Below are 27,381 nucleotides of genomic sequence, written 5' to 3'. Positions count from 1 at the left end.
TTTTTTGGCAGCCGAAGGGACGTGCTGCCAGCCAGGATTAGGCCTGACACCACCCGAGCTCCAGACACTTCATTAGCAGTAATCTGTTTAGCAGTGGGCAGTGTATGTAAACTTCACAGGCCATTTGCCGCACCTTTTCGTCCCCTGGCCTCGTCTTCAAAGGGCAGCGGGGCGCACTGACTGACAGCCCGTCTCATCTGAGCTCTGCTCTGTCACACTATTTAGAGCGCCGGGCCGAGAAGGAATGAAGTGCAGCGGAAGAAAAGGCTTCATGGCCGCCGGGGTCACATGCCACAGACGTGGCGCAATTTGTACAGATCACAGCTTGCGGAAGGGGTAGAGAAGCACAAAGGGCTCGTTTTCCTCAGCGGGAGAGGGACAAAACAAAAATAAGCAGTGGGGTGTAGGCAGGTGGAGAGCAGAGGAGACACTGACCCCACAGCCACCATGTGCTGCTGACTTTAAAGTGATAGTCAGAGCCACAATCACGTCTGCATAATATTCCCTTCACACCAAATGGAGGCAGTTAGTCAAGCAGGCTGGCTTCGTTAGTTTAGCCGTCGCTGGACTCTTGCCAGGTTATGGTGGTGTACAAATCACACGTAACAGTGTGACATTCTCATCCTAATCGCACACACCATATAATTCCACTTTAAACCTACAGCTGTCTGATCGTTACGTAAAATAAGAATAAAAAATATATATATATCACAGGCAGAAATTCTGATTTAGTTTTTAGAAATATAGCAACTTCTGAAGAACAGAAAATACACTGTATGGCCAAAAATGTGTGGACACCTGATCTTCACTCCTGTATGTGGAAGCAAATACTCCTGTACGCTGTAGAGACCCTGTTCCATCATGACAATGTCCCTGTACACAAAGCACAGAGCTCCATGAAGATATGGTGTGTTAATGTTGGAGCAGAAGAACTCGAGTGTCCTGCACAGTGTCGGGTGTCCTGCCCTGACTCTGACTCAACACCACTGAACACAGACTGAACCCCAGACCTCCTCACACTTACATCAGTGTCTGATCTCAGTAATGATCTTGTAGATGAATGACCACAAATCCAACATCTAGTAAATTTCCGGAAACTTTCCACGGGAACTTAATCTGGGGAATTTTGAAAATATTCCAAATTGGAAACTTTACGGGAATTTATGGAAATTTACAGGAATTTATGGGAATTATTTGGAAACACAGTGATACCTCAAGATACGAGTGCTTTGACATACGAATGTTTTGAGATACGAGCTGTGATTCGACCATATTTTTGGCTTGAGATACGAGCAAATTTTTGAGACACGAGCATCCGAGCCGCCGCCGCCGAAACAAAGATCGTGTACTCTGTTTCCCCCGCCTCAGCTTCCTGCGTCTCACTCGGTTAAAGCCGCCTTTCCACTGCACACGACAAACGACGGCCGATAAACAGGAAGTCATTAATTTCCTATGGAGAGTCACAAAGGCGCTGCGTGAGGCGCCGACCATCTGCGGATCCGTAATTTTCGGATCCGTTTTAAGCGTTGGATCCGTTAAAAAATTTAACTTGTGCGACTAGACCGCATCCGATATGCTGACCGGACAGGTTTTTATTAAAACGACCGGCAGATGTTAGTGAGGAAAGAGTGACAAAAAAGGCAAAAACAAGTGAAGAGAAAAGCGATGAAGAAAATTAAGCAAAATTAATGTAAAGAAAACAGAAATTGTAGCAATTAAGTTCAGTCAAGTTAAGAGAAATCAAGCATTGCGTTAGTTCTGGCAGGCCACGTCGTCAAGCGTGCATCAGCTGTTAATCAGCTGTCCACGACACACACCAATCCGGTTACGACATCCATATTACCCGACCATTTACTGTAAATTCCCATTCATAGAGCCACTTTCTAGCGCTTTGCTGCTGCTGCGATTTAAACTCCCTCCTCCAACCCCGACTCCACCATGCCGGAGCCTGTGTTCGTTGTACCAGTTTACATCATAAATGTCCACATATTTTTCTCTCTCTCTCTCCCCCCCCTCTCTCTCTAATTATTTAATTATTTATTTATCCATTTATTATTTTCCTTTCCTATTTTTAACTCTATGCATGATTAATGGTTCTGTTATACGGGGGTCTATTCTATTTTCTAGTTGCAGATCTCCCCGCTCTAAATGAAGTTTAGTTAAGTTCCATTTAAGTGTAAAGTAGCATTAAGAGTGCGAGTAAGTGAACGAAAGTGAAAGTGTAATTCCTCCTAACTCTTCCGCCTGTTTACTCCTCCCTCAACCTCTTCCGGATTAATGGGATTTCATTTCTTTTAAATGGGGAAAATTGCTTTGAGATACGAGCAATTTGAGATACGAGCAATGTCACGGAACGAATTAAACTCGTATCTCGAGGTATCACTGTATAGGAAAATGTATAGAAACTATATCATATACAAACAAATAATTGGTCATAAGCAGACATGCATGCAAGGTAATACAAATTTTAAAAATGACGTCTTGACTGATTTAATTGTAAGTAGAACTTTAATTAATTCTTTCATTGAGTAACACAAAAGCATAACAAATATTATTATGCTTGTAATAAACATAATAAACTTAATAATTGTAATAAACATATTTCCCTGTGATTGCTGTAAAATGAAAGCACCCCCCACCCTTGCCCTTCTAAAAAAAGTCTCAATCAAAATGTAAAATGATGCATTTTTTCTCAAGCCTATTAGGTCTCTGCTTCTGTGGTAGTCAAGGCCTGGAAAATAAAGGTGAATCCCACCTTAAGTGATATATGGAGGATTTTTTTTTCAGGGAAGAGTGAGTGTGTGTGGGGGAGGGTCAAATTATCTGTGCATGTGGTAACACTCCTAATTTACTGCTTATTAAGAGTTAGTAAGGTAGTTATTAAGTTTAGGTATTGGGTACAATTAAGAATGTAGAATAAGGTCATGCAGAATAAGGCATTATGTGCTAATAAATAGCCAATATTCTATTAATATTCATGCTAATAAGCAACCAGTTAAATGACCCTAAAATAAAGTGTTACTGTGCATGTTATGGAAGAATGCAAGTACATGCAGGGGGTTTGTGGCCTCAATGGCCCTCCAGTAAGCAGTGTGCTGTGTGCAAGTGACCGAGGAATGCAGGGTACAAATTCAACTTAAATTGCATTAAATCTTGTTGTTTTAAACTTTAACATGATAGCACTTTAAATTATGCTGCAAGATTTTTTTAACTACATTTAAGTTCCTTGTTATAGGCAACTCTGCATTTTTTAAAATTCCTAGTTAATTTCCATATTTTCCCCGTTAATTCCCATGGAAAGTTTCCAGCCTTGAAAATTCCTGGAATTTTGCAACCCTATTGGAAAACCTTCCCAGAAGATTGGAGCACATTATAACAGTAAAGCATCTCGATTTGGATGTTTTAAAAAAATTAAATAAAAAAAATATATATATATACACATACGAGTCCAATAGTCTCAAAGCACAAACAAACTTTTGGTCATATGGGGTGTAGAGGAAAGAAGTGGTATGAGGTTCATGCTGTGATATTTGGTCACGTCTTTAAACACTTTTCTCATAAACATATAAGTGGAGTCATGTCCGAGACAAGATAGCAGTTTATTGAGTGTGTGTTTGTGTGTTGCATCATGTTTTCTGCTAGCGGCTGACTGTAACACGGTTGCATTTCCCAAGCGAATACAAGAACACGCTAAGTGATCACTAGTGCACTGGTGCATGCCTAAAAGCAGCATGTTGGTGTAGCCTCTCCTGATTAGAGGTAAAAGGAAGAGACGAGAGCATGCGCTTGATTATAGTATTATATACAAGAGGATTATAGCTTGATTATATTATTATATGTGAGACGATAAACCATATCGTTCCGCTCTCAGAAAGGCAGCGCACTGAGGGCTGAGGGTTGACCAGCGGTGACACTGGTATAAGAAGGAGAAACACAAGCATGCGGCTCGGTGACAGGAACACGGGGCGAGGGGGGGAGGGGGGGGGGGGTTGCGACGGAGGATGGGGTGGTAGCAGCATGGAGGACGAGGTGTGAGATGACAGCACAACACTGCCAGGAGCTGCCAGGGAGAGGACAACACAAGCAGTGAAAAGGTGCGAGAGCAGCGAGCCGGGTTTGGTGTTGTTGTTGGTGGGACCAATAGCGGTTTGGTGGGAGTGACAGGGCAAGGAACAGGAAGGCGGGAGGCAACATGTGGGAGATCCAGTTCCCATCCTTTTCATCAGCCTGGCCCATGCAATATTTATGCTTTCTTTACCCCCGACAGTGGTTCTGCTTCTCTTCATTCTGTTTCAGTGTTTAGAGCCCTCCTCGCTTTATGTCGGGATTTTTTGCTCTGTCAAAAATCTGAGGTGACGATCAAAATCGCATGCGAAAGTCTCACCCTCCCACTCGCTCTGCGAGCAAACGCACCATTAAATATGCAAGTCTTGCCAGCTCATCTACTATAGCTAATGCATATGCATCATACCTTCAGGACTCACAATGATGATAGCAGCACCAGTATTACACGCGTGAGTTCATCTGCATTTCAGCTTCTCTGCTTTTCAGGGCGCCGGAGCTCAATCTTTCTCTCGGTCAAAGGCGCACTAATGTTTAGGGACGATCCTGCGTGTGAAGACTGACGGACTATCTGATGTGACCAGACCATATGGAACTGACCAGAACTTTCAGAAAGATTACTGGGTTATGTTTTTATTAGGTAAAAAAAATTTATATTGAAATATGTAATGAGAAACAAGTGATGTTTTTCTTTCTTTCGGTGCCTTTTAACTAAATAAAAGAACAATACAAAGGCATTTTACTCTGTAGGTCGGAATTATGAATAAACAATTCTATTGCTTTTCTTTTTATTCTAACACAACTCTATTGCTGGCAGTTTGTGTACATGTGTATTGTGTACAGGATAAAGCTCACACACAATTACCACAAGACAAAGATGGAGGTATGATGGTAAGATCTGGACCAGGTTACCACGTATTACAGCCTCCTAAAACACCTACATTAGAGCAAATCATCTGACCGGAGCAGATTCACATTTATCATTCTGCAGGTTACGTCATGAAAAGAGTAAAGATCTAAAAAAAAAAAAAAAAGGTGCTATTTGACCTGAGAAAGAATGAATCGACTTATTAATTACTGGTGAGATTTGAGGGGAAAACAGCAGCTCTACACATAAAGGGAGCGAGTAAAAGGAAAGGATGCCGACACGGGCAGAGAAAGAGGAACAAAGAGAGAGAGACAGAGAAAGAAATACACAACAGGACAAAGCGAGAGAGAGAGAGCACGTGAGAGAGAGAGAGAGAGAGAGAGAGAGAGAGAGAGAGAGAGAGAGAGAGAGGGAAGGAGAGAGAGAGAGAGAGAGAGAGAGAGAGAGAGAGGGAAGGAGAGAGAGAGAGAGAGAGAGAGAGGGAGAGAGAAAAAGAACGATAAATAACGAGAAAGAGAGACACACAGAGAGAGAGAGAGAGAGAGAGAGAGAGAGAGAGAGAGAGAGAAAGACAGACAGAGAGAGAAATTGAGAGAGAGAGAGAGAGAGAGAGAGCTGAGCTACAACACCTCTCTGTCTCCGGCACTGCAATGGAGAAAACACATGATAGCTTGTGTGTGCAGGAAGCCGCTGCTTGTGCAGAGCAGAATCTCATTATCACGTCTCATCCAGCACACAGGAGGAGCCAGAGAGGAGAGACGTGTGAGCAGACCACAGCCTGTCTCTCTGCAGGGAGATTGACAGTTGGAGAGATTCGGCACGGGCAGATGTGGAAAGGGGGCGAAAGCAAGCCGGTTATGGTAAAGGTTTGGTAAAAACAGCAAGAACACAGGAAATAAAGACTGCAAAACACTAATCAGAAGCGTCTGATCTCAGGGAGGATGCGACAGAGCACACGGACGCTTCATTAACACTGATGACTTGTAAATCAATGCTTTTATATCATCATTGGCCTCAAAAAATCCCCACGCTACTGCATCTGTGCGCTGGCTTTTTACGCATCCCATCATGCATCAGACGAGAGCTGTAGGTCTTTCACCAGGGATACGAAGGGCTCCCGAATGCACAGTAATATTCGGTCCGCTGACGGCCTTAGAGACGTTTAGTGAATTAAAGCGACGTGCTGTCTGTAGCTGACCGACGCTGCACGCGCTCGCTCCTGGCATTTTGGTCTCACGACGAGGCAAATTATCAACGCTTGTGTGAAAACCTACTCCAGGAACAATTGTAACACGAGTAAGAGAGATTATTAGTGCAGGGAGAGAAGCAACAGCATTCGTGACTATGCCTTAACAACCTGGACACCAAGTCCTCGCTCGCTGAAACAAACCCTAACCATCGTACCGCTTTCTTTTCCGATTTCATCCGAACTCCTTCTTAATCGTCTAAACTTTAAATCCTGGTTTGTAGGAAAGCGTACGGCTCACGTTCCTGCGAGGGCGTGTGCACCTACCTGTGGCTGAAACACAGCTATTGGTGGCTGCTGGCCTTGTAGTTGGGCGTCCATGCTGACAGGCGCTCAGTGCCTTACACCCCTGTCAGAAAAAGAAACACACCAATAAATCACATGAACAAGTAGCACTTCTCACCATTTCAGTGCTCTCACTATGCTCCAGCTACGCCTGTGAATCTGGTAATAGAATTAGAGCGGCGAGCTGCACTCTGGCAATCACATGCTTCCAAGGAAATGGCTGTCTGGCGTCACCTTGTCGCAGAACCCTAGCCAGTGAGAACACGACACCTACTGTGATAATGAGACCTGTCACGGAGCCGCCGAGCCGGAGAGCGGCAAGCGTTCCATTTTAATCCTAAAAACTTGTCGGCAAAAAAAAAAAAAAACACCTTTACCCCTTCATGTGATCTCTTTCTCATGCAGAGACAATCCAAAGTTGTTGTTTCTTTTTTCTTTTTGAATGATGACAGTTCATCACTATATATATATATATATATATATATATATATATATATATATATATATATATATATATATATACACATATATATATATATATATATATATATATATATATATATATAATGTTTCAAGTTTTTCTCCTCCCTTCTGCTTGAGGTTCTCCTAAACACTTCTACAGACGCTACAGACCAGATTTTGTTCCCCGGATTAGACGGAAACATTCCGTCTATCCTGAATTAAGCATCGAATACCGTGGAGAAAAAAAAAAATCCGAGTTGGAAACAGTTAAACATCTCTCCTGCAAAAGGGAATAAATTAACTTCACTTGGTGACAGAACAAATACAAAAGGCAGCGGTGTGCTTGCGAGCGGCTGCAGATAGGCCTGTACATGGCAGCCATCAAAAATTTTAATGATCCGTCAGTTGTCACATGAGTGTGTTGTGCGGCACGGGGAAGCTCAGTGCCCTGCCATAGCAAAGAGATATGAAGAGAAAGAACCCCCCCTTCATAAAAAAGGCCATTTGCATGTCGCTCACCTCAGAGCACATCCGCCCCCGCCATGTCGTCAGGAGTGTGGAGAGCATGAAGCTGGAGCCAATTAAAATGCTTCATGCTGGAGAATGGAGCGATGCAGCCCAAGCTGTCACCACCGCAAAATAAAACCTGCCTGATTTTCGGTGAAGGTTAATAATGCTAATTAAGCCTAAAACTCAGGCCTGGGGATTTGAGTGGCAGCTTTAGGACAACAACGGCGTCTTCAGCATTGTTTATTCTCGTTTGTAGATCTTCTCTGTTCTCTCGGTCGCTTTCTTTTTTTTATTTTTATTTTTTTTAACAAATCAGTCGGCACGACTTTGCCGAGGACAATTAGCGATGGTGCGAAACTGACGATGCTCGTGTGGACGTACGCTGTGTTTTAGAAATATCTTGTGGACAGAAAGATTATTTACTAGACGTTAGGTTTTGTAAAGACATTAAATATTCTACTAAACGTGGAGCGAGTGACGTGGCTTGAGGGAGGAAAGTTTTTAGTTTACTGAACCTTAATGCCTGATGCTGGCATGCATCATAACGTCAATATAACGAGGTGGATTAACTCCTGATCATTAACCCTTTAGCTTCCACTGAACTGTGCATTCTCTCTACACTGAGCTCTGCATGCACTCTGAAAAACACTGAAATGTGGAAAGAGCCAGTGAGGATTTCACAAGAAGGAAACTCCAAGCTTCTGAAAGAAATCCAGGAACTCTTCCTTTTCCACTTCCTCTTGAAAGTAAACATCATTCGTTTATTTTTTTAAAAAAAACAAAAAACAAAAAAAAAGGCCTGAAAGTGTCTGCTGTACGTCCCGTCACTCCTGTTCACATGTCAACACTCCAATCTAACATTTTATAGCCAACCCCAGAGTCACCAGCGTCAAACACGAGCGCAGGACCAGAGCAGGAACTTTGGTGCTGAAGGTGCAGTAATATTGATGAGAACGAGTGACCTTCTCCAGGCTGGGAGACACGTGTGCTTCACTCTGTGGTGTACAGTTTCCATTCACTTCCCAAAAACAGGAAGATATGTGTGCTATGTGTGAATGTATGTGTGAGCCTGAACCGGTGTCTTCAGCTCAAAAAGGTCTTGAGTCTCTATCCCTTTTCCACCAAAACAAACCGGGTGCTGGTTCAGAGCTAGTGCTGGTTCAAAGTTGGTTCCACTGGTGAACCTTCTAAGAACCGGTTTGCCTTTCCATCGGTTAGAGAGCCGTCACAGAGCTGAGTCTGACGTCACTGTATACGCGTCACGTTTCCCAGCAACGTTAGCGCAGCAGCACAAACACAAACACATCATCAACAATGGTGGATGTTGCTTTAATGTTAATGCTCATGGCTTTGTGAACCTACATTGGCATCCAAACGCGGTGAATCCAACGTGTACATGCAGATCCATGTAATTTGTATAAACGGAGGTTGCAATCGAGAAAGTACATAAAGTTATTTTATTATTAACACAGAAAAAAGTTAGCCTTAGCATGTAGCTACCTACTATCATGTGTGCTGATAACTGATCATATTGCAGTAAAGTAAAAGTGTATTAAACATAAAGTATACTTAAGGTACATTATCAAAGGTGCTAACAGTAACCCCCCCAGACTCTGACACAAACTGCTTCGGTGGAAAATGGGCATTTGTAGAGCTCTATTTTAATTAATATGGAACAGACTCTGGTTGTTCTGATCAGTAACCTGAACATTGAGGTCATGGATTGTGATCTGGAGTGAAGATGATATTGTTTGCCAGATTTTCCAACCATACAGTCAGAAGCACAGTCACTGCTAGAACACTGATAGAGGTCCAGGTGCAAAACTGTCGGAGGTCTCGTCAAAGGTCTTAGACCATCTTTCCATCTTTTGTTACACTTTTCTCTTCCTGTTTTTATCGGGTAATGATTCTTTTTCAGCAGAGGTAAATAAACATGGCTACAAACAGGCTTTTAAATGTCTGATCTATGGTTGATATCTAAGCACACATTCCCAAAAGTAGCCCAGTTCATGCAATTATGTCTGATTCCCCACCACCTTTTACTGTGTCCACCACAGGATGTCAGGAGGCTTCTGTACTTCACTCCCACCTCAAGTTTCTCCTCTGCTTTCCCTTTAAAAAGCCATTAAGACGACCTGCTCCTCAGACCTGTGTGTGTGTGCTATTTAAATCTGCCTGCTCTCGAGCTGCTTTCATGAAGCACGTGGCTGAAGTGTGTGCAGCTGTGAGGCTCTCGCTCTCTCACACTCAAAAGGCTGCTTTCGATGACTTGGCACAGGAGCAATAGAACATGGCCATCTCATTGTAGGCCACCACTCGAGCACCGGTGTAATGAATCAGACTTGACCTGAGGCTTTTGTTGGGCTGCTGTCAGACCAGCAGGTGCTTTTTAGTGGAGAGACGGAGCGAGGACGCTTAATTACTCCGGACGTGAGAGTGGCTTCTTCCTCCAATACTGTTTGATGTGTGCGTCTTGAGTGCGTCCAATGCAAATAGTTCGAGAAACTGCTTTATTTCTCATAAGGGCAGATTTAAATAACAGGAGGCTGGTGACACGTCTTACAAAAACATTAGTGGTGAAATAGTACTATGCATTTTAAATAGACAGACAGACAAATGGATGGATAGCCAGCCAGACAGACAGACAGACAGACAGACAGATAGATAGATAGATAGACAAACAGACAGACAGACAGACAGTCAGACAGACAGATAGATAGATTAAAGGGAGTGAAAATAACATTCCATTTCTGCCTTTCAGACTTTACCCTGATTGTTCATTTCATGCTCCTGTATGCTTTACCTTTTATGGAGTTTTGTGGGAGTCACTAAATGCAAATGAGCTGCATCAGGAACACAGTCTGCGTGGTACAGGTCATTTACATTTCTGCCATTTAGCTGACTCTCTTATCCAGAGTGACTTCCATTTTATTTACATTTATACAACTGAGGGGTAAGGGCCTTGCTCAGGGGCCCAGCAGTGGCAGCTTGGAGGATTTGGGATTCGAACTCATGACCTTCCGATCAGTAGCCCAACACCTTAACCACTAGGCTACTACATCCCTCGACAAACTCCGGTGCAAAAATAAAAGACATGGCTGCCTAAGTCAGAGTACATAAAGCTAATAAAGAGCTAGTGTTTTTTTACAGGTTCAGGTGTTCTGTTTATCACTCTTCCTCTTCCTGTTACATCATTCATCCTTTACCTGTTTATCACTCTTCCTCTTCCTGTTACATCATTCATCCTTTACCTGTTTATCACTCTTCATCTTTCTGTTCAACACTCATCCTCTTCCTGTTACAACACTCATCCTTTAGGCCATCCATAAAAATATTTTGGTTTGCAGTAACAGTAAAAAAAAAAAAAAGGGTCGGTAGGTAGGTCTATATTTTTTTTCAAGTTTCAATGTAAAAAAAAAGTACAATTTTGGTGATGGTGATTACATTGGTAAGAATTTAAACAAATTAGCATATCGTGACGTCACTGACTGGGTCTTCAACCCGTGCCTTTGGTCGAATACACCATTCACATTTCTGTTGTAAAAAGAGAAACATTGTGCAGAAGTTTTATTTGCTATTATGCGTGTGTGTCCGAAGCTGCAGTTGCTGTGTGACGCGTTCAAAAAAAAAAAACTGGATGCGCTCCGAGAGAAGACCGTTAAAATCAATTTCCTATTTTCGTTTTCGAAACTTATGTTGGTTGGTCCCATCGATTCGTGAAATAGATTTTCGAACAATAGAATTTGTATTAGTTGTTTGAAGAGTAAAAAAAAAATTGGCCGGTCTTAACACAAATTTACAACCGGCAAGTCGGTCAGACTTAAAGCAAAAAAAAAATTTAGTCGGTCCTAAATTGACAGAGTCGGTCGGGTTACGGCAAACAAGAATTTTTTAACGATGGCCTTACCTGTTTATCACTCTTCCTCTTTCTGTTCAACACTCATCCTCTTCCTGTTACAACACTCATCCTCTTCCAACACTCTTCCTTTACCTGTTCATCACTCTTCCTCTTTCTGTTCCACACTCATCCTCTTCCTTTTTGTCACTTCCACACAGCACAGAACTTTGAAGAAAATTCACCTTTATGCAACTTAAACCAAGCAGAAAACTTTAATCTTATGCAAACATTTACATCCAATTTTACTCAGAGGAATAAACGAGGCACGGTGTCTGGATTTATCACACTGTTATGAATAAAATGTAATTAAATTGAATGACATTGAGGTTTCCTGAGTGCTAATTCGAGTGAATCCAGAAAAAGAGTGTTCTCATCTGGACACCAGTGGATCACAGTAATTAAAAGTAACCTTCACCTTAATCCGCGTTTTAAAAAGGAGTCGCAGGTTTGCTGGCGATCCCGTTCACCCAGATGAACCGTGACACTGTCAGCCATCCTTAGCTGAACCGGAGCCTACACTTTTATAGATCGCCGTATCACACGGGTTCCTGTTTTTCGGTGGATCTGGAGAAGGAAAAGCTTGACAGCTAATACCACACATTCCTGCCAATCACCGCGTCCTCATTACGGCAAAAAACTCTGCATATATCAAAACAAAACAACAGCTGTTGCTCGTGGCCTGTTTCTCACGAATATTCATGATGCAACAAACTCAAACATTTCATTCAACTACTTCTGAGCGTTCAGAAAGTTAAGATTTAAAAAGTTTTAAAGAAAAAAAAAGAAGAAAAAGAAAAACTTCAGCTAGCGTGCATCCTACTGTAGACTCACTACTCTACTCCAGAGGTCCAGCACAAATCTGTACCTTCACCAAGTTTCCTGTTGTATCCATTAGCTCACGCAGAGAGAGTTTTCCAAAACAGAACTCGAAAATTTTGAAATTCGTCTCAGGGTCTTCGGGGTCATGCTCGGTAAAGCTGCCTTGGAAAAAAAGCAGCTACAAAGAAGACTTAGCGTTTGGTGAATGGCGGTTTATTTTTGCACAGCCTGCTATTCTTACAGAGAAGACAAGGATGAGAGAAGGATGGATCCGAGTGGCCCCGTGAGGCTGCACTTCTTTCGTGCCTTCAGGGAAATCCCTTTTTAACTCTAGAGAGCGTGCAATGTTTGGTACCCCGACCACAGGCCTCGTCTGGTCCCTGTACTCTATTTAACCACAAAGACATCATCCGAGTTACAGCTGCTAACTGTTTCCACCTCAGTTTCACCCTCCGAGTCGTTTCAGCATTCGAGGCGAAGCTGCCATGTGTAATTCCCTGCCAAAAAACACTACAAATCACTGAACATCTTCCCTCAACTAGAAAATTTCTACTTGTCAGCTTCAAGTAGGCTTCTGAACGTCTGCGTCCTTCCTCGTTTATAGAGTGACGTGCAGCCTCTACGTCAAACCTCTTCGTCAAACCTCTACGTCAAGCCTCTATGCCAAGCCTCTACGTCAGTCTCTACGTCAAGCCTCTATGCCAAGCCTCTACGTCAAGCCTCTACGCCAGTCTCTACGTCAAGCCTCTATGCCAAGCCTCTACGTCAAGCCTCTACGCCAGTCTCTACGTCAAACCTCTACGCCAGTCTCTACGTCAAACCTCTACGCCAGTCTTTACGTCAAACCTCTACACCAGTCTTTACGTCAAACCTCTACGCCAGTCTTTACGTCAAACCTCTACACCAGTCTTTACGTCAAACCTCTACACCAGTCTTTACGTCAAACCTCTACACCAGTCTTTACGACAAACCTCTGACGTAGAGGCTTGATGTAGAGACTGGCGTAGAGGTTTGACATAAAGACTGGTGTAGAGGTTTGACATAAAGACTGGCATAGAGGCTTGACGTAGAGACTGGCGTAGAGACTGGCGTAGAGGCTTGATGTAGACTCTACGCCAAACCTCTACGCCAAACCTCTACGCCAAACCTCTACGCCAAACCTCTACGCCAAACCTCTACGCCAAACCTCTACGCCAAACCTCTACGCCAAACCTCTACGTCAAACCTCTACGCCAAACCTCTACATTAGTAGTGGCTTTAGATTTATTTATAGAGCACATACTTTAATTAGCATGGTGTCAAAGAGGAAGAGGAAGCGTTTCTAACAGGAAGAGGAAGTGACAAACGGGAAGACGAAGTGACAAACATGAAGAGGAAGAGTGTTGTAACAGGAAGATGAAGAGTGACGAACAGGTAAAGGTTGAGAGTTGTAACAGGAAGAGGAAGAGTGATAAACAGAACACCTGGATGCTTATAACTAGCTCTTTATTAGCTTTATGTACTCTGACTTAGGCATCCATGTCTTTTATTTTTGCACCAGAGGTGGTCGAGGGATGTAGTAGCCTAGTGGTTAAGGTGTTGGGCTACTGATCGGAAGGTCGTGAGTTCGAATCCCAAATCCTCCAAGCTGCCACTGCTGGGCCCCTGAGCAAGGCCCTTAACCCTCAGTTTATAGTCACTCTGGATAAGTGCCTAAATGTAAATGACATCACGCACCACCGATACGGCTCCACTGATCACACACAGCAGCACCAAAGACACTGAAGATAAATCCAACTGGAACTATTTTGATTGACGGAGTGTTTATTATTAACTGACGGATAATTAACTGACAGTGATTGGCATATTTTAATTCAGATTCCAGCTCGCTCAGCAGAAATGCCTGGATATTTTGTCAGGCTGTCAGTGTGTCAGAAACACAAACGCACAAAAACCGCAGCCTTTAATGTGAACTAATTATGAAGATGTGTAGAAATTTGTCAAACCATAGAGTAGGGAAGCATTGATACCGTTTCTGCTACCAGTGACGAGGGTTTTTCTCTCTACTACTGATCAGATGGTTGTGAGTTTAAATCTCAGTACCACCAAGATGCCACTACTGGCCCTTGAGCAAGGCCCTTAATGTTCAGTTGTGTAAATGTAAATCTCTCTCTCAGAAAGGTGTTCAAAAAAAAAAAAAAAAAAAAAAACACTGCTGCCCATTGTTGTTTAAATAATATTTAAATTACCCTGCTGTCACATGACATAACAGTCAGCTAGGCTAAAAACTATGTGCTCTTGTACTGTAGGTTTAACTAAGGTGTAAAAGAGCATGCTGAGTGACAAGGGAGAGAGGGGGAGAGTGAGAGAGTGAGGAGGAGAGAGAGAGGGAGGGGGAGAGAGGGGGGGAGAGAGAGAGGGAGGGGAAGATAGAGCGGGAGAGAGGGGGGGGAGAGGGGGAGGAGGGAGAGGGAGGGGGAGATAGAGCGGGAGAGAGAGGGGGGAGAGAGAGAGAGAGAGAGAGAGAGAGAGAGAGAGAGAGAGAGATGGAGGGGGAGATAGAGCGGGAGAGAGAGAGGGGGGGTGGAGAGAGAGAGAGGTGGAGAGAAAAAGAGAGAGAGAGAGGGATGAAAGAGAGAGGAAGTGAGAAGGAGTGATGAAAGAAAGAGGAAGAGAGACAAAGATATGATGGAGAGAGGGAGATATATATAGAGAGAGAGAAAGAGAGAGAGTGATGAGGGAGAGGGGGGGATAAAAAGAGAGATGTGATGTGAGGGGGGGAAGAAAGAGAGAGGAAGATAGAGGGGGTTGATAGAGAGGGAGGATCGAGAGAAAGAAAGAAAGAAAGAGAGAGAGAGAGAATCTGATGGTAATTAAATTCTATCTATTACCTTTGAGAACTTTCCCACAGTGATAAACTGGTTTAAGTTGTAGAACATTTAGAGAGAATAAAGATTGTGTTTGTTTTTCAGCACAACAGTTTATTTACACAGTTACTGTAACACTGAGCTACAGAGAGCACAGAGTGACACATGATAATCCACAGAACAGACAACCACAACACCTTCTGCTCTTAAACCATGATGTCTTATATTCACACACACACACACACACACACACACACACACAATTAACACATCCACATTGATCAGACACACATCTTGTGACCTGTAGGCATGAGACAGAACGTCAGAGTCTCAGATCGTCACCTCAGAACACTGCAGTGAGCCGACTCACATCTCAGGTGTATTGTGACACACACCACACCACAACAGCAGAGGAAGCAGCACAGAGCAGGTGTGTGTGTGTGTCATAGCATGCTTACTAAAAAGGCCAAAAAGGTACACTAATCAGAAGGAAGTGTTATGAGAACACAAGGCTCTCGTGAACGTATAAAATAATAAACACCTGAGAGCTGTGCTTGATGTGAGTCACACTCGCGTGTCGTGTCACGTGCTGGCAGTCACATAGCCACAAACTGGTTTCAGAAGGACGAGGAAACAAAGTCAAATCCTGCTTGTTTTCCCGATCTCTGCAGGTAAAATGTGTCCGTAGCGTCTGTCGTGCTCGTGCACGTGAGCTGGAGATCTGACAGAAGAAACGTTAGCAAAAACGCACACCAAGCAATCTTTGAGTCTGCTTCCCGCTTCCACGATGAAAATGATCCAAAATGTTAATAACAAACATACTGCCTTGATCACCTACACACACTCATTATCATATAACCTATAGATATTAGGTTATTATAATAACCTAAGAAGAGCAACACAACGCCTTTCTCTTGTTTGACGTCAGTATTTAATGAAGCTGACGACCTCGTGTTTGAGCGCTCTTAAACATGACTCGACTTAATTCCTCCCTGCTTTGAAAATACATCATCGAATCACACTGGATATAGGAAAACAAACCGTGTTAATGATGTACCTCGTTTCATTAACGTGAAGCTCGGCTTGGCATTTACATTTTCAGTGAGGCAAAGATTCAGTGCTATTGCCCCGTCAGCCAAATTTACACCACGGAGCAACGCTACTTAAATTAGCTGACAGGATGTTCAGTGAGATTCTGCAGTGCTGGGTGGAATTCAGTAAGACCTGTATCACTGCGCTGTGATGAGATATATCTGATCAGCAAAACGTGCAGTGCTGAAGAAGGACTCAGGGTCTGTGAAATGAAGACTAATAAGCTTGGTAGTATGGCTCCTTCACAATTTATGGTACTATTAGTAGAAAGTCTGTGAGCGAACACCACCCGCTGGAGATGAGGAAATATCTGCACGTGAAAAGTGGATGTGATGCACAAGGAAATTATTTAAATACGGGGGACATGTGGAATTGCCATATTTTGTAAAGGATCACCATAGACGCCGCCTGCAAGCCCCGTCCTCTTCCCAGGCTGGCCCGCAGCTCAATTCCTTTCAATCACAGTAAATGCTGAATGTTTTAGGATTGGATTCATTTATCAGGCCGTCACTGTCGGGTGGAATCCTCGTATCTCCAAAATCATTATTTTTCAGGAAATTAAAAAAACGCCATATTTTTTTGCATTATTAAACATTGTATTGTTAAAGTTGTTATTATACCTTATATTGCTGTCATACTGTTGTGTACCAACATTAACACATTTTCCCAAAGTCATGTTTTATCGGAGATACAAGCTTTATGACTTGGGAGCAGGGAGATACGAGATTATGCTGTCACTGATAAGAATGGTACGAACACAGACGTCGCTGCTGCCAGCAGTGTTCAATAAAGTCTGCGTTGAGCCTTTTGACAAGAGAAAAGGCTTCAATAGTTAACCAAAGCTTATGACTGTAGTTACATACATCTTCCTAAACTCTATTTTAAAGGTTTAAGAGCTATAAGTGACGCAATACAAAACACGATAAGCTGATTAGGCTGTCTAATAGGTGGAAATTAGTCTAATCTGCTCGCAAACTTACCTTCGTGGCTCACGGGTTTCTTTCTGCACAGAAGCATTACAGCTATCGATTTTCAACAAAACAGACCTACTCAAATGTATCTAACCTAACTATTTTCACTTGTTAGTGTCCAAAAATCAGTGTTTTACATGCACAGTGCCAAGAGAGGCATTGTCTATAAGTAGGCTGACTTAAAGTAAAATAATAAGAAAAACAATAATTTAATAGTGGTATCCAAAACATTCAATTTAATTCAAATATTATATTATAAAAAAACATTTTAAAACGTCAATGAACATGTATAATAAGCAGTAATAAATAGATATTTAAAATACATCAATAACACAGATAGACATCGATAAAATCATAGTTAAAGGGATAGTTCACCCAAAAAATAAAATTAACAAAGTTCAAATTATCGTTTCACTACGTTATACGGCATGTTTACGTATAATAACGAGGCAAAAAGCCAGCCAGCTTGCTTAAAGTGATGAGCATGACGGTTGAACATAACGGTTTGCCTTGACATTGTAAGATACAATCCTATCTTATCTGCAGTGCACAGGGTTTAGTCCGCGTTGCAGTGGATTGTCTTGCGCTAAATACCTGTCCTCAGACGAGCACCAGAACTAGCGGGGGTCAATTTATTTTTTCTTTGAGCCCCACGAAAATCACTTTAGATATCACTTTAAGACGTGTTGATTCGTTGCAACTCTTAATCTTGAGGAGAAATATGCCGCAAAGCTCTCCCACGGAGTGAAGAAGAGGTGGAGTTACGAGATTTCTCAGACAGTTGAAGTGTCCAATGGAGTTAAGATATTTGCGTTCAAGCTATTTTCAAGACTTTAGATTGGTTAATAACTTGTAAAAATAACAGACCCACGTGGGGACTGACCAATAGCATCGATATGTGAAAAAATATGAAATTGACCAAATTTGGACATAGGAGGTTTCCTCCTGACAGCGACGATGAGGAGAAAACAATCTGTATGTTTCTACACGTGTCCTCGGTGATAAAACGCTCACGTCCAGACAGCTATAGCTAAAGATGAGCGAGTTAGCGAGTTGCTTGCGTCACATGGTCAGCACTCCTAGCACTGGGTTTGTTAACAGCCTGTGTAGGGTATATGGACGAGTGCCTCGTTTAGAGCATAATTAAGGATTTTTTAATGATTTTCTCAAACCAGGACAGAGAGAGACAGTCGATCCAGACAGAAATAAATCCACCTGTACATTAGGAACTTGCCCCTGGACCACTTAAAAATCCTCAAGACCAAACAATCCGTTTCCTACGAATATCATTATTTAAAGCAACGAGCATGAAGCGCTTTCAAATCAATAAAACCAAGAACAACATCAATCCTGTTTGGTGTGTTAACGACTGATCAATGCAAAATCTTTTTACAAAAATGAAAAATACTAATGTTTGTTAAACCGCTCCACCGTGAAGACCCACGCCGTCCTGCATCCCTGTGCACTTCGTGACCCGAGACCCGACGAACACTAACGCGAGTGACTTAGCTGTTCAAAGAAAACTGGCTTCCTTTCATCTGCAGCTTTTTTTAATCGTCTCACTGGCTCATGCCATCTGCTTTATTCAAATATGAGGACATATCTTTGGAGGCTTCAGGAGTGCGATAAACAGGCTTTACAACATTCACCCCCTGTTTACAGCATGCCGTACGTTCTGCTGTAAAATATTCCCCGTTAAACTGTCAGTGGTGCTCGCCACCCGCCTGCCGCTCACAGTATGGAGGCACAATTCCGGCGTTTCCGGCCCTGCCTCGCCTGCTCACCGTCAGCCAAACAACTGTCCCGTTCCAGAGCAGCGCCAGTACCCCGCTAACTTCCGTGCCTGGCTTCAAACATCTGTAAAACATTTTTATTCTCTGTCCCAAACCACGCTGGCAAACGTCTCCAAGTGGCAAGCTGGCACGACTTCTACAAAAGCTTCGTAAACCCTGCCAATGCTGTAATGCTACACGAAGAGACGGTTGTGCGTTAAGTAAGGTTCACCTTTACCTTCAGCAAGGATTTGTTTTAGTGCCCCTCATTCTACCCCAGAAACTAAAAATTCCACCCTCTCTGCTTCTAGAGAATGTCAGACACTTGGCACTGGCCTCACCATTCACATCCATTTCATAATTAGCAACAGCAGCTTACCACATCCTGCTGAACAGCTACAGAGAACATGTTAATGATGCCTTTGCCATTCTCACAGCTATGAAAAATAAAAAATAATAGCAGGTCAGGGCTTCCCGGGCTTTTGGTGCAAACGAACATCATGAATTTTCTAACCACTCAACATTGTTTTTATTTCCAGAAACATACCAGTCCCTGTGATGTACTACACGTTACACACTTCCACTCTTCTCGAGCGTCTGCTGTCTACTAATGGCAAATGACATCACGTACGCTAAACCGGACGTCCGCCAAATGTTCGTCGGCCATATTGAAAATGTTAGCCGCGCCCCTCTTCCTTCAAGTGCCTGACGTTCCACACTTGTTTATTTTGGGGTGAATGAGTGTATCATCGGTGACTCTGTTAAACAGACTGATGATTTTTACTGCGTATAATAAACAAAGAAAAGACACAGCGAGCCCTGTAGCAGGTATGTGAACGTGGTCCTTATGACGAACACTCCAGCTCAGAGGAGCAGGCTGCTTGAGAGGTGCTCACATGAGATGTGCTCAACACTGGCAGCTTTCTTTAGGAAAGTTTGTTTTTCCTTAGTGACGGAGCGTAGAGACTCAGGAAATCCTGACCTGCGGGACAACGGACGTCCTGTTAAGCCCTGCTACGACGGGAATGGAGTTCCCGCTGTTTCCAGATTTACTAAGAAAGCCTTTTAGGAAACAACTCTGTTTCCTCTGCTGTGAACTCCTAAGACTGGTTCCCCACCAGGATGAAAGAAGTGGTAATAAAGCTCCGCGAGCAGGAGCAGAGATTATTGTGAGACAGTGCTGATTTGTTCTGATGAAGTCTCCTCATGCCTACTGCTGGTGTGTTCACACCACCGTACGTGTTGCAGAATTACTCTATGAAACACACCTGATGTCATGGGGAAACTGTAAAATTGCATTTTTAAATGTGAGAACGCAAAGAGGACCAGCTTTAGCTCGAGATGCCACCAATCTGACATACGGCGAAACAGGAGGGTTCAGCTATCAGAGAAAACACATCAATTAGGAGAAGAAGGAGAAGCCTTTATTTTTTTTAGAGTCATGATGCAGTGCCCTTGGAGCAAAGAGTGTAAAGGGCCTTGCTATGGGGCCCAACTGTGAGCCTTAACAACTCAAGTTTAATTTTCACTTTAGTTAACAGCTTCATACTTTACCCACGATGCTGTTCACCCACATGCTGAAAGAGGGGCAACGGGATTCATCTCCTCCAGATCACGGACACTGCTATCCCTTTTCCACCAAAACAAACCGGGTGCTGGTTCAGAGCTAGTGCTGGTTCAAAGTTGGTTCCACTGGCGAACCTTCTAAGAACCGGTTTGCCTTTCCATCGGTTAGAGAGCCGTCACAGAGCTGAGTCTGACGTCACTGTATACGCGTCACGTTTCCCTGCAACGTTAGCGCAGCAGCGGCAAACACAAACACATCATCAACAATGGCGGATGTTGCTTTACTGTTAATGCTCATGGCTTTGTGAACCTACATTGGCATCCAAATGCGGCGAATCCAACATGTACATGCAGCTCCATGTAATTTGTATAAACGGCAGTCGGCGCTTCTTTGTGAGACAGACCACAGACTCTGTACTACATTTAACAATTATTTATTTAACACTAAATATTAAATTTAAATAACATAATAATAAATAAGAAAGTGCAAAACAACATTCAAAATTTTGCGGACACGCATTTTATCAACTGGCTAGTTATCCTCCAGACAGTGACGGACCACGTCTTTCTCTCATTTCGCCCGTTTGGCACGCGTGCCCGCTCGCGGTGTAAAGCGCGTCCACGCTATTCTCCAAGATGCACTTGACGGCCTTTTGTGCAGCGGAATTTTTTTTTTTGGGCGACCTAGTTAAGGCGGTAGGGTTTCCCAGCTTAGGCGGGCCGCCCAAACTGCAAAGTGCTGCGGGAAACCCTGCTATTGTGGTAAAGTAAAAGTGTATTAAACATTAGTATACTTAAGGTACATTTACAAATGCGCTAACGGTATCCCCGCCCACAGCCCCTGACACAAACGGTTCTTAAGTCTAGACCAGCAATGTTTTGGTGCTACTTAAGAACCACTTTTCCTGGTTCAGAGCCGGTGCTTTGGCGGTCGAAAAAGAAAGAACTGGTTCTAAATTACGCTCCGAACCAGCACTCAAACTGCCTCAGTGGAAAAGGGGCATTTGAGTAACATATACGCAATAATATTCATTGACATTTATTACATTTCTACAAACTATAAAAATTCAATACGATTCAAAAAAAGAAAAGCCATTTATCGGATTCTGCATCGACTTGGTGTTTTTGTTAGAACGACCTTTTATTATTTTTCAGTCAGTTTCATCTTTCGTATGTTTATGAGCTGCTGGTGAGGAGATGACTACAGAGCTACAGTCTCCTGAACGCTTCCTTCTCCTGAACCTCAGCAGCACCTGGGAAATTTCCAGCATCCTTTCATCTAACACGAACGATACTTCCCTAAACACTGAAGCAGTATGCTATCGTTTATAACCAAAGGATCAAAGTTGTAGCTTCTGAAATTGATTCCTAAATGCCAAAAGTGAGTCTTACAGACAGTGTGGGCTGACTGGATTCGCTGCAGGACTCGGGTTGTGGATTTGGCTTCCTCTGCCCTTTTAAACACAATTAGAAGCTCCCAAGCTCACCAGTTATGGTACTGTTTAAATAAGTCTGAAGCTGACAAAAGAAATCTTATATTTATATCTGAAATGTTACAGCTGATGAATTCCAGAGCTTCTCTGCGTGATTTAGCTGCCTCCGCCTTCTTCCCATTAAACTTCTGAAACTCTGAAGTCATTTAACCAGTTGGAAAAGTTGTCTAATGTTTGTTTATACAAAATGATGCTGTATTTAAACGGGTCCCTGGGTCAAAGGGGTCGAGTCTAGAAACTGTCAGAGAGTCGCAAAGGAGTTTTCATGCTGGCTCTGAAGAGGCGGGGCTCATAATCACGTGTGAAGATCTTTCCAAACTGTGGCTCAATTGTGCAATTCCATGTGTCACTGTTGTGCAGTCCGGTTTGCAAAAATGGAAGGCACGAGGGTCATCAGTTTCATGTGTAGCAACAGCCTACAAACACGGATATTCAGTGCAAGCTGACTCGGTTCTAACGCTCCGGTCCGATGCGATCTGGTGTTATCTATCAAGAACAATAACAACCCTTTCCTGAGCATCACAGAAGTAGAAACAGTAAGTAACCTAACATATAACAGCGGTCATGTTCCTCGGCTTGAAAACGGCGTTCACGCTTCACCAATCGTAACAAACTCCTAAGTCCTGAAAAAAACAGAGCCTGTTTTCCCAGAGCCTTAACTCTTAACCTAAGGGACGAGCAGATGACATGTCGAGGACGGGGATGTTTTCATGGCTGTGACCCCAGAGAGTCAGTGGGAAGGTGTCTGTGCTTCCACAAAACTTAATGACTAGAATAAACACCTTTACAAGAAGGAGAATTTTCTTGCTAGTGATGGGGATGAATGTGCCTGTGGGATTAGAGGCACTGCCTCTGTACAGGTCTGAAAATACACTCAGTATAAAGCTGCCTTCAGAGACTCAGCTAACAATGCTAACAATGCTAACCGCAATCCAACAGATGAAAGCTCAGTAAGAGCAGGACAGCAAAGAAACTTACAAGTTCAGTGCTATACTGACACATGCAGAGAAAAAGAGAGAGCGAGAGAGAGAGCGAGAGAGAGAGAGCAAGAGAGAGAGAGGGACAGAGACAGAGAGAGAGACAGAGAGAGAGACAGACAGAGCAAGAGAGAGCAAAAGAGAGACGGAGAGAGAGAGCGAGAGAGAGAGAGAATGGACAAGTGCCCAGTGTACAGTGGTGGTTTAAACTGTGATCCCTTTTTATCTTTATACATAAATATGAGATTTTTTAAGTCCTAAAAGTAGAGAAAGTGAACCCCATCAAACAAACATGACGAATTTATACTTCTGATCTAGTATTACATATCACTGAGTGTCAAAATTATGTGCACCTTTCAGTATCTGGTGTGACCCCCTTGTGCAGCAATAACTGCATGTAAAAGTTTATGGTAACTGTTGATGAGCCGTTTGTGCACAAAGGGCTGGAGGAATTTGATCCCATTCCTCGGTATTACAACTTTAGGATTTTGGTGGGTTTCCTCAAATAAACTGCTTACTTCAGGTCCTTCTACAACATTTATATTGGGTTAAGGTCAAGACATTGAAACACTCATTCCAAAACATTATGATGTTCATTACATTATTAAAGCATTATTTTATGTTCCTCTTTAATCATTCTTTGGAAGACAGACTTAAGTGCTTGCACTCGTTATCTTGGTGCATCACCCATTTTCACTTCTCCTGATATCTCCTGATATTTTCCATTAGAACTCACTGGTATAATTCTGAATCGTTCCACCAACGCTGGCTAGCTGTCCCGGCCCAGACGCAGCAACGTAGGCCCAAACCACAATACTACCAGCACCATGTTTCACAGATAGCATAAAGTTATTATGCTGAAATGCATTATTTTTCTTTCTCAGTACACGCCACTTCTCATCCGTTCCTAAGTTATCGTTCCACCAGCACTACGGTCCGTCCACACCATCTTTCTCTGACGGACTCCACGGTCGTTCAGTGGTCTCCAGGTGATGGACACGTTAACTGCTAATCCTAGAGGTTCACCACTCACAGATATGTAAAACTGGAACATGTTCCTGACTCATTATTTTTGTCTGGTCAGTTGTGTTGATGTTCGTGTAACACAACCACACTCATGTAACCATATCTTCTCTCCTGTGGGACAAAATACATGGAGTACTTATCGTATATGTGTGGAAAAATATCCATGACTAATACTAACGTAATATAATAAACAATAATCTACAACAAAGTCTTATTCCAGCTTGGAGTTTTCACATTTATCACAACTTTGAGGTTGTGGGTTGACACTGCGCATGCGCAGTCTGTATCACGTATCATATCTTTTACACGTTAGTGTTTGACGACGTGCTTCACTGTTTTGGCCCAAGTGTTAATTACAGAAGTAAATAACATTGTTTACATAGACATGTCGTGCCTGAGGTACATTAGAGAAGGTGACAACGTCGCGCTATTAACGAGTTATAACGTGTCAACAGCTAACAGGCTTCTGTTCCACTAAATCACACACACACACACACACACACACACACACACACACACACACACGTCAGTAGTTAGGAGGTTGCTGTAAATTTAAAACAATATGTTAAGTCACGCTGATGAATTGCACAAGTCCTACAATCCCAGGTCAACCAGCACAGCTAGCAACGCTAACATGCTAACCAGCTAACTAGCCAACAGGCTACAGCTTTAGCAAAACTTCAGCTAAACCATTTTTTTACAGAGTTTTTACCTTCTTCTTTTTTTTTTGCCTAACTCGCCATTCTACTAACTTTGCTTTCGAGACGTTCTCAAAACACATTTTAAGCACTGACTCGTAACTTGTAAGGAATTAAAACCTTGTCATTAGCTAGCAGCTTAGCTTAGCTTAGCTAGCATCGCTATATGTCTTACCAGGAAGAGCCAGCCTAGCGTCCACACACACTTCTACTGGAACTGAGGATGATGATGATAATGATGATGAAGACGATGGTGTCTTTATATCACTCCTAACTTCAACTTTGGATTAATTTAACAGCTGTAACATACACACACTCACACGCGTACTCGCTCACAGCCTATGGTGGGTAGTCCCTGTGTGTGTGTGTTTGTGTGTGTGTGTGTGTGTGTGTGACACACACACACACACACTACACAGGAATATTACAAATACCACTTAGCTGAAAGAAAGGTTTTTGCAATATGGAGTGACTCAGCTAAACCTTAATCTGAATTCCCAATGACCTGAAAAATATCTGTGAAAAATATCTATTTTTTTTATCTGTAGGTTAAGTACACGTGTCATATAATAAAACAAATAATCAAGCAGTCAGACATTTGGGTTTACATGTAAGTTGCTTTAGATTTATTCAATTCTATTACAAATGATCTTTGATCAAATGATCTATAAATCATGATTTGAAACCCCTGAGTCACATTCAGACGAGCTACGATTAAATGAATATGTGCTATATAAGACTTTATCCCATCATTGGTGTAGTAGAAATAGAAATAGAAATGAATCTATTTCCATTAAACAATGCACCAGTCATGAATTCTCTAATTTCATAAATAAAAACATTTGAGAATAGGGTCAAAGTTTTAAATTTAGGACACGGCCATGACGACGGTCATGAGATTGGAAACATTTGAAAGGTTTGGAGAGACGGTGCTGTGTGTTAAAATTGCTAAACATTTTAAACTTGACAGACAGGGATGTTTTGGTTCTGATGTGCCGTCTAGTGAATATTGCATTAACACCTTCTGGCTGTACGTAAAGACGCTGGTGGTCAAAGCCGGAGGCACAGTCTTTAGTATATTTGCATCATACCTCCAGGGCTGGGGGTTTGATTCCCATCTCTGCTGTGTGTTTGTAGAGTTTCTCTCCACGCCTCGGGGGTGTACTTCGATGTACATGCACTGTAGGCTGACTTTCATTTCTAAATTGTCCAGGGTGTGTGAATGTGTGTGTGATTGTGCCCTGCTATAGACTAGCTTCCTGTGCAGAGTGTACCCTGACTTGTGCCTCGAGTATCCTGGGATAAGCTTTAGGTTTCCCAAAACTCAGTAGGATAAGCAAATTAGAGAATGGATAGATGGCTAGTACAGGCTTGGGGTTGCAGGAAATCTATGATGTCCGCTTGAGGTTGTTTGGCAACCCCTGTGCTACCTTTTCTTGATAGGAAATCAAATGCTTGCCTCTAATAATGACAGCTCCAGATTCACAGCACTGCATGGTTGCACTTGTGCAGAGTAAACGCACTCATTTAATACTTACTCTTTTCTATCAGTGTTACTCTTTCCTTAGTACCCTTAAAACTCTTTTAGACACTTTAGTAACTTTAGTTTAAAATACAGAACCTCAAATCACATCTAGCAAATCTAGAGTCGTAATTAACTATCCTGCACTTCACACAGATCTTCAGCTCACAGCACAGATGCTTATACTGTTAGTTGTGAGAAAATGTTCGCTCAGCTCACTCTCAGTGTTTAAAGCCTGGCTGAGGTGCTTACACACCATGTTTAGAGCGAACGGTCACTGATCACCGCTGGATGTTCTACCCTATTATTCACTGAATATGCAAATTAATCCAAGACCAAGATTTTGAGAATGTAAAAATGTTAAATGTTATTTAACAAAGATGAAGAATTGTTGTTATTGTGAAATGTTCTGTTAGGACATAATCGATAACGAACCCGAAATTTCCCCCTGGGGATTAATAAAGTATTCTGATTCTGATTTCATTTTCTAAAATATGAATTTTAGCCCTGCGATGGGTTGGCACTCCGTCCAGGGTGTATCCTGCCTTGATGCCCGATGACGCCTGAGATAGGCACAGGCTCCCCGTGACCCGAGGTAGTTCGGATAAGCGGTAGAAAATGAGTGAGTGAGTGAGTGAATTTTAGCCATATTCATGGTGTTAGTTTCTCAGATTGTTGTCAATATCTTACACACCTGGACTTGTATAAATGTATGAGTGACTTCCTAATACATCAACTATAAGTCCAGATGTTTGTGTTACACAAAGATACTGTATGATATTATAGTGAATGCAGATGCTTTTCTGCAGACGAGCTAAACACCTTTTACGCTCGCTTTGATGCTGGAGTTTACAGCGCTAACAACATTAGCAGTGCTAATAGCGCTACAAGCAGCATGCATGAGGAGGGTAAAGGAGCGGAAAACACATTCATCATCTCGGTGAGGAAGGCATTAAGGAGAGTGAATACCAGGAAGGCAACAAGATCAGACGGCATCCCGTGGTGAGTCCTGAGAGCCTGTGCTGACCAGCTAGCAACGGTGTTCACAGTGATATTCAACCTCTTTTTCAAACAGTCTACAACCTACTAACAGCCTGCTTTAAACAGTCCTCAATTGTTCTTGTCCCAAAGAAACCACAGCCCATCAACCTCAGTGGCTATCATCCAGTAGCCATGACCTGCGTAGTGATGAATGGTTTTGAAAATCTGGTCTGAGACTTCATCACTTCTTCACTACTTAACCACTGGAACTGCGTACCGTCCCAACA

At 42.7% G+C, this 27,381-nt stretch overlaps 1 protein-coding gene across 2 annotated transcripts in view; it reads right to left on the bottom strand.

Annotated features, from left to right (window-relative positions):
- The window catches only part of nek7 (NIMA-related kinase 7), a 63,476-nt gene extending 38,503 nt beyond the window's left edge, over positions 1-24,973 (bottom strand). Inside the window, exons 1-2 of one of the 2 annotated variants that reach the window (XM_060876429.1) lie at positions 24,767-24,971; positions 6,444-6,525 (exon numbers count right to left, since the gene is read on the bottom strand). In XM_060876429.1, coding sequence (XP_060732412.1) covers positions 6,444-6,497 — 54 coding nt within the window. In that variant the 5' untranslated portion in view covers positions 6,498-6,525; positions 24,767-24,971. Of the gene's footprint in view, positions 1-6,443; positions 6,526-24,766 lie in introns of both variants that reach the window. The other variant, XM_060876437.1, reaches the window with a different exon arrangement.
- Positions 24,974-27,381: the final 2,408 nt, after the last annotated feature.

The sequence above is a fragment of the Tachysurus vachellii genome, chromosome 1 (assembly GCF_030014155.1).
Source record: "Tachysurus vachellii isolate PV-2020 chromosome 1, HZAU_Pvac_v1, whole genome shotgun sequence".
NCBI classification, from domain to species: domain Eukaryota; kingdom Metazoa; phylum Chordata; class Actinopteri; order Siluriformes; family Bagridae; genus Tachysurus; species Tachysurus vachellii.
The sequence above is the reverse complement of the archived record's forward strand: the minus strand, read 5'-3'. Positions and strand labels throughout refer to the sequence as shown.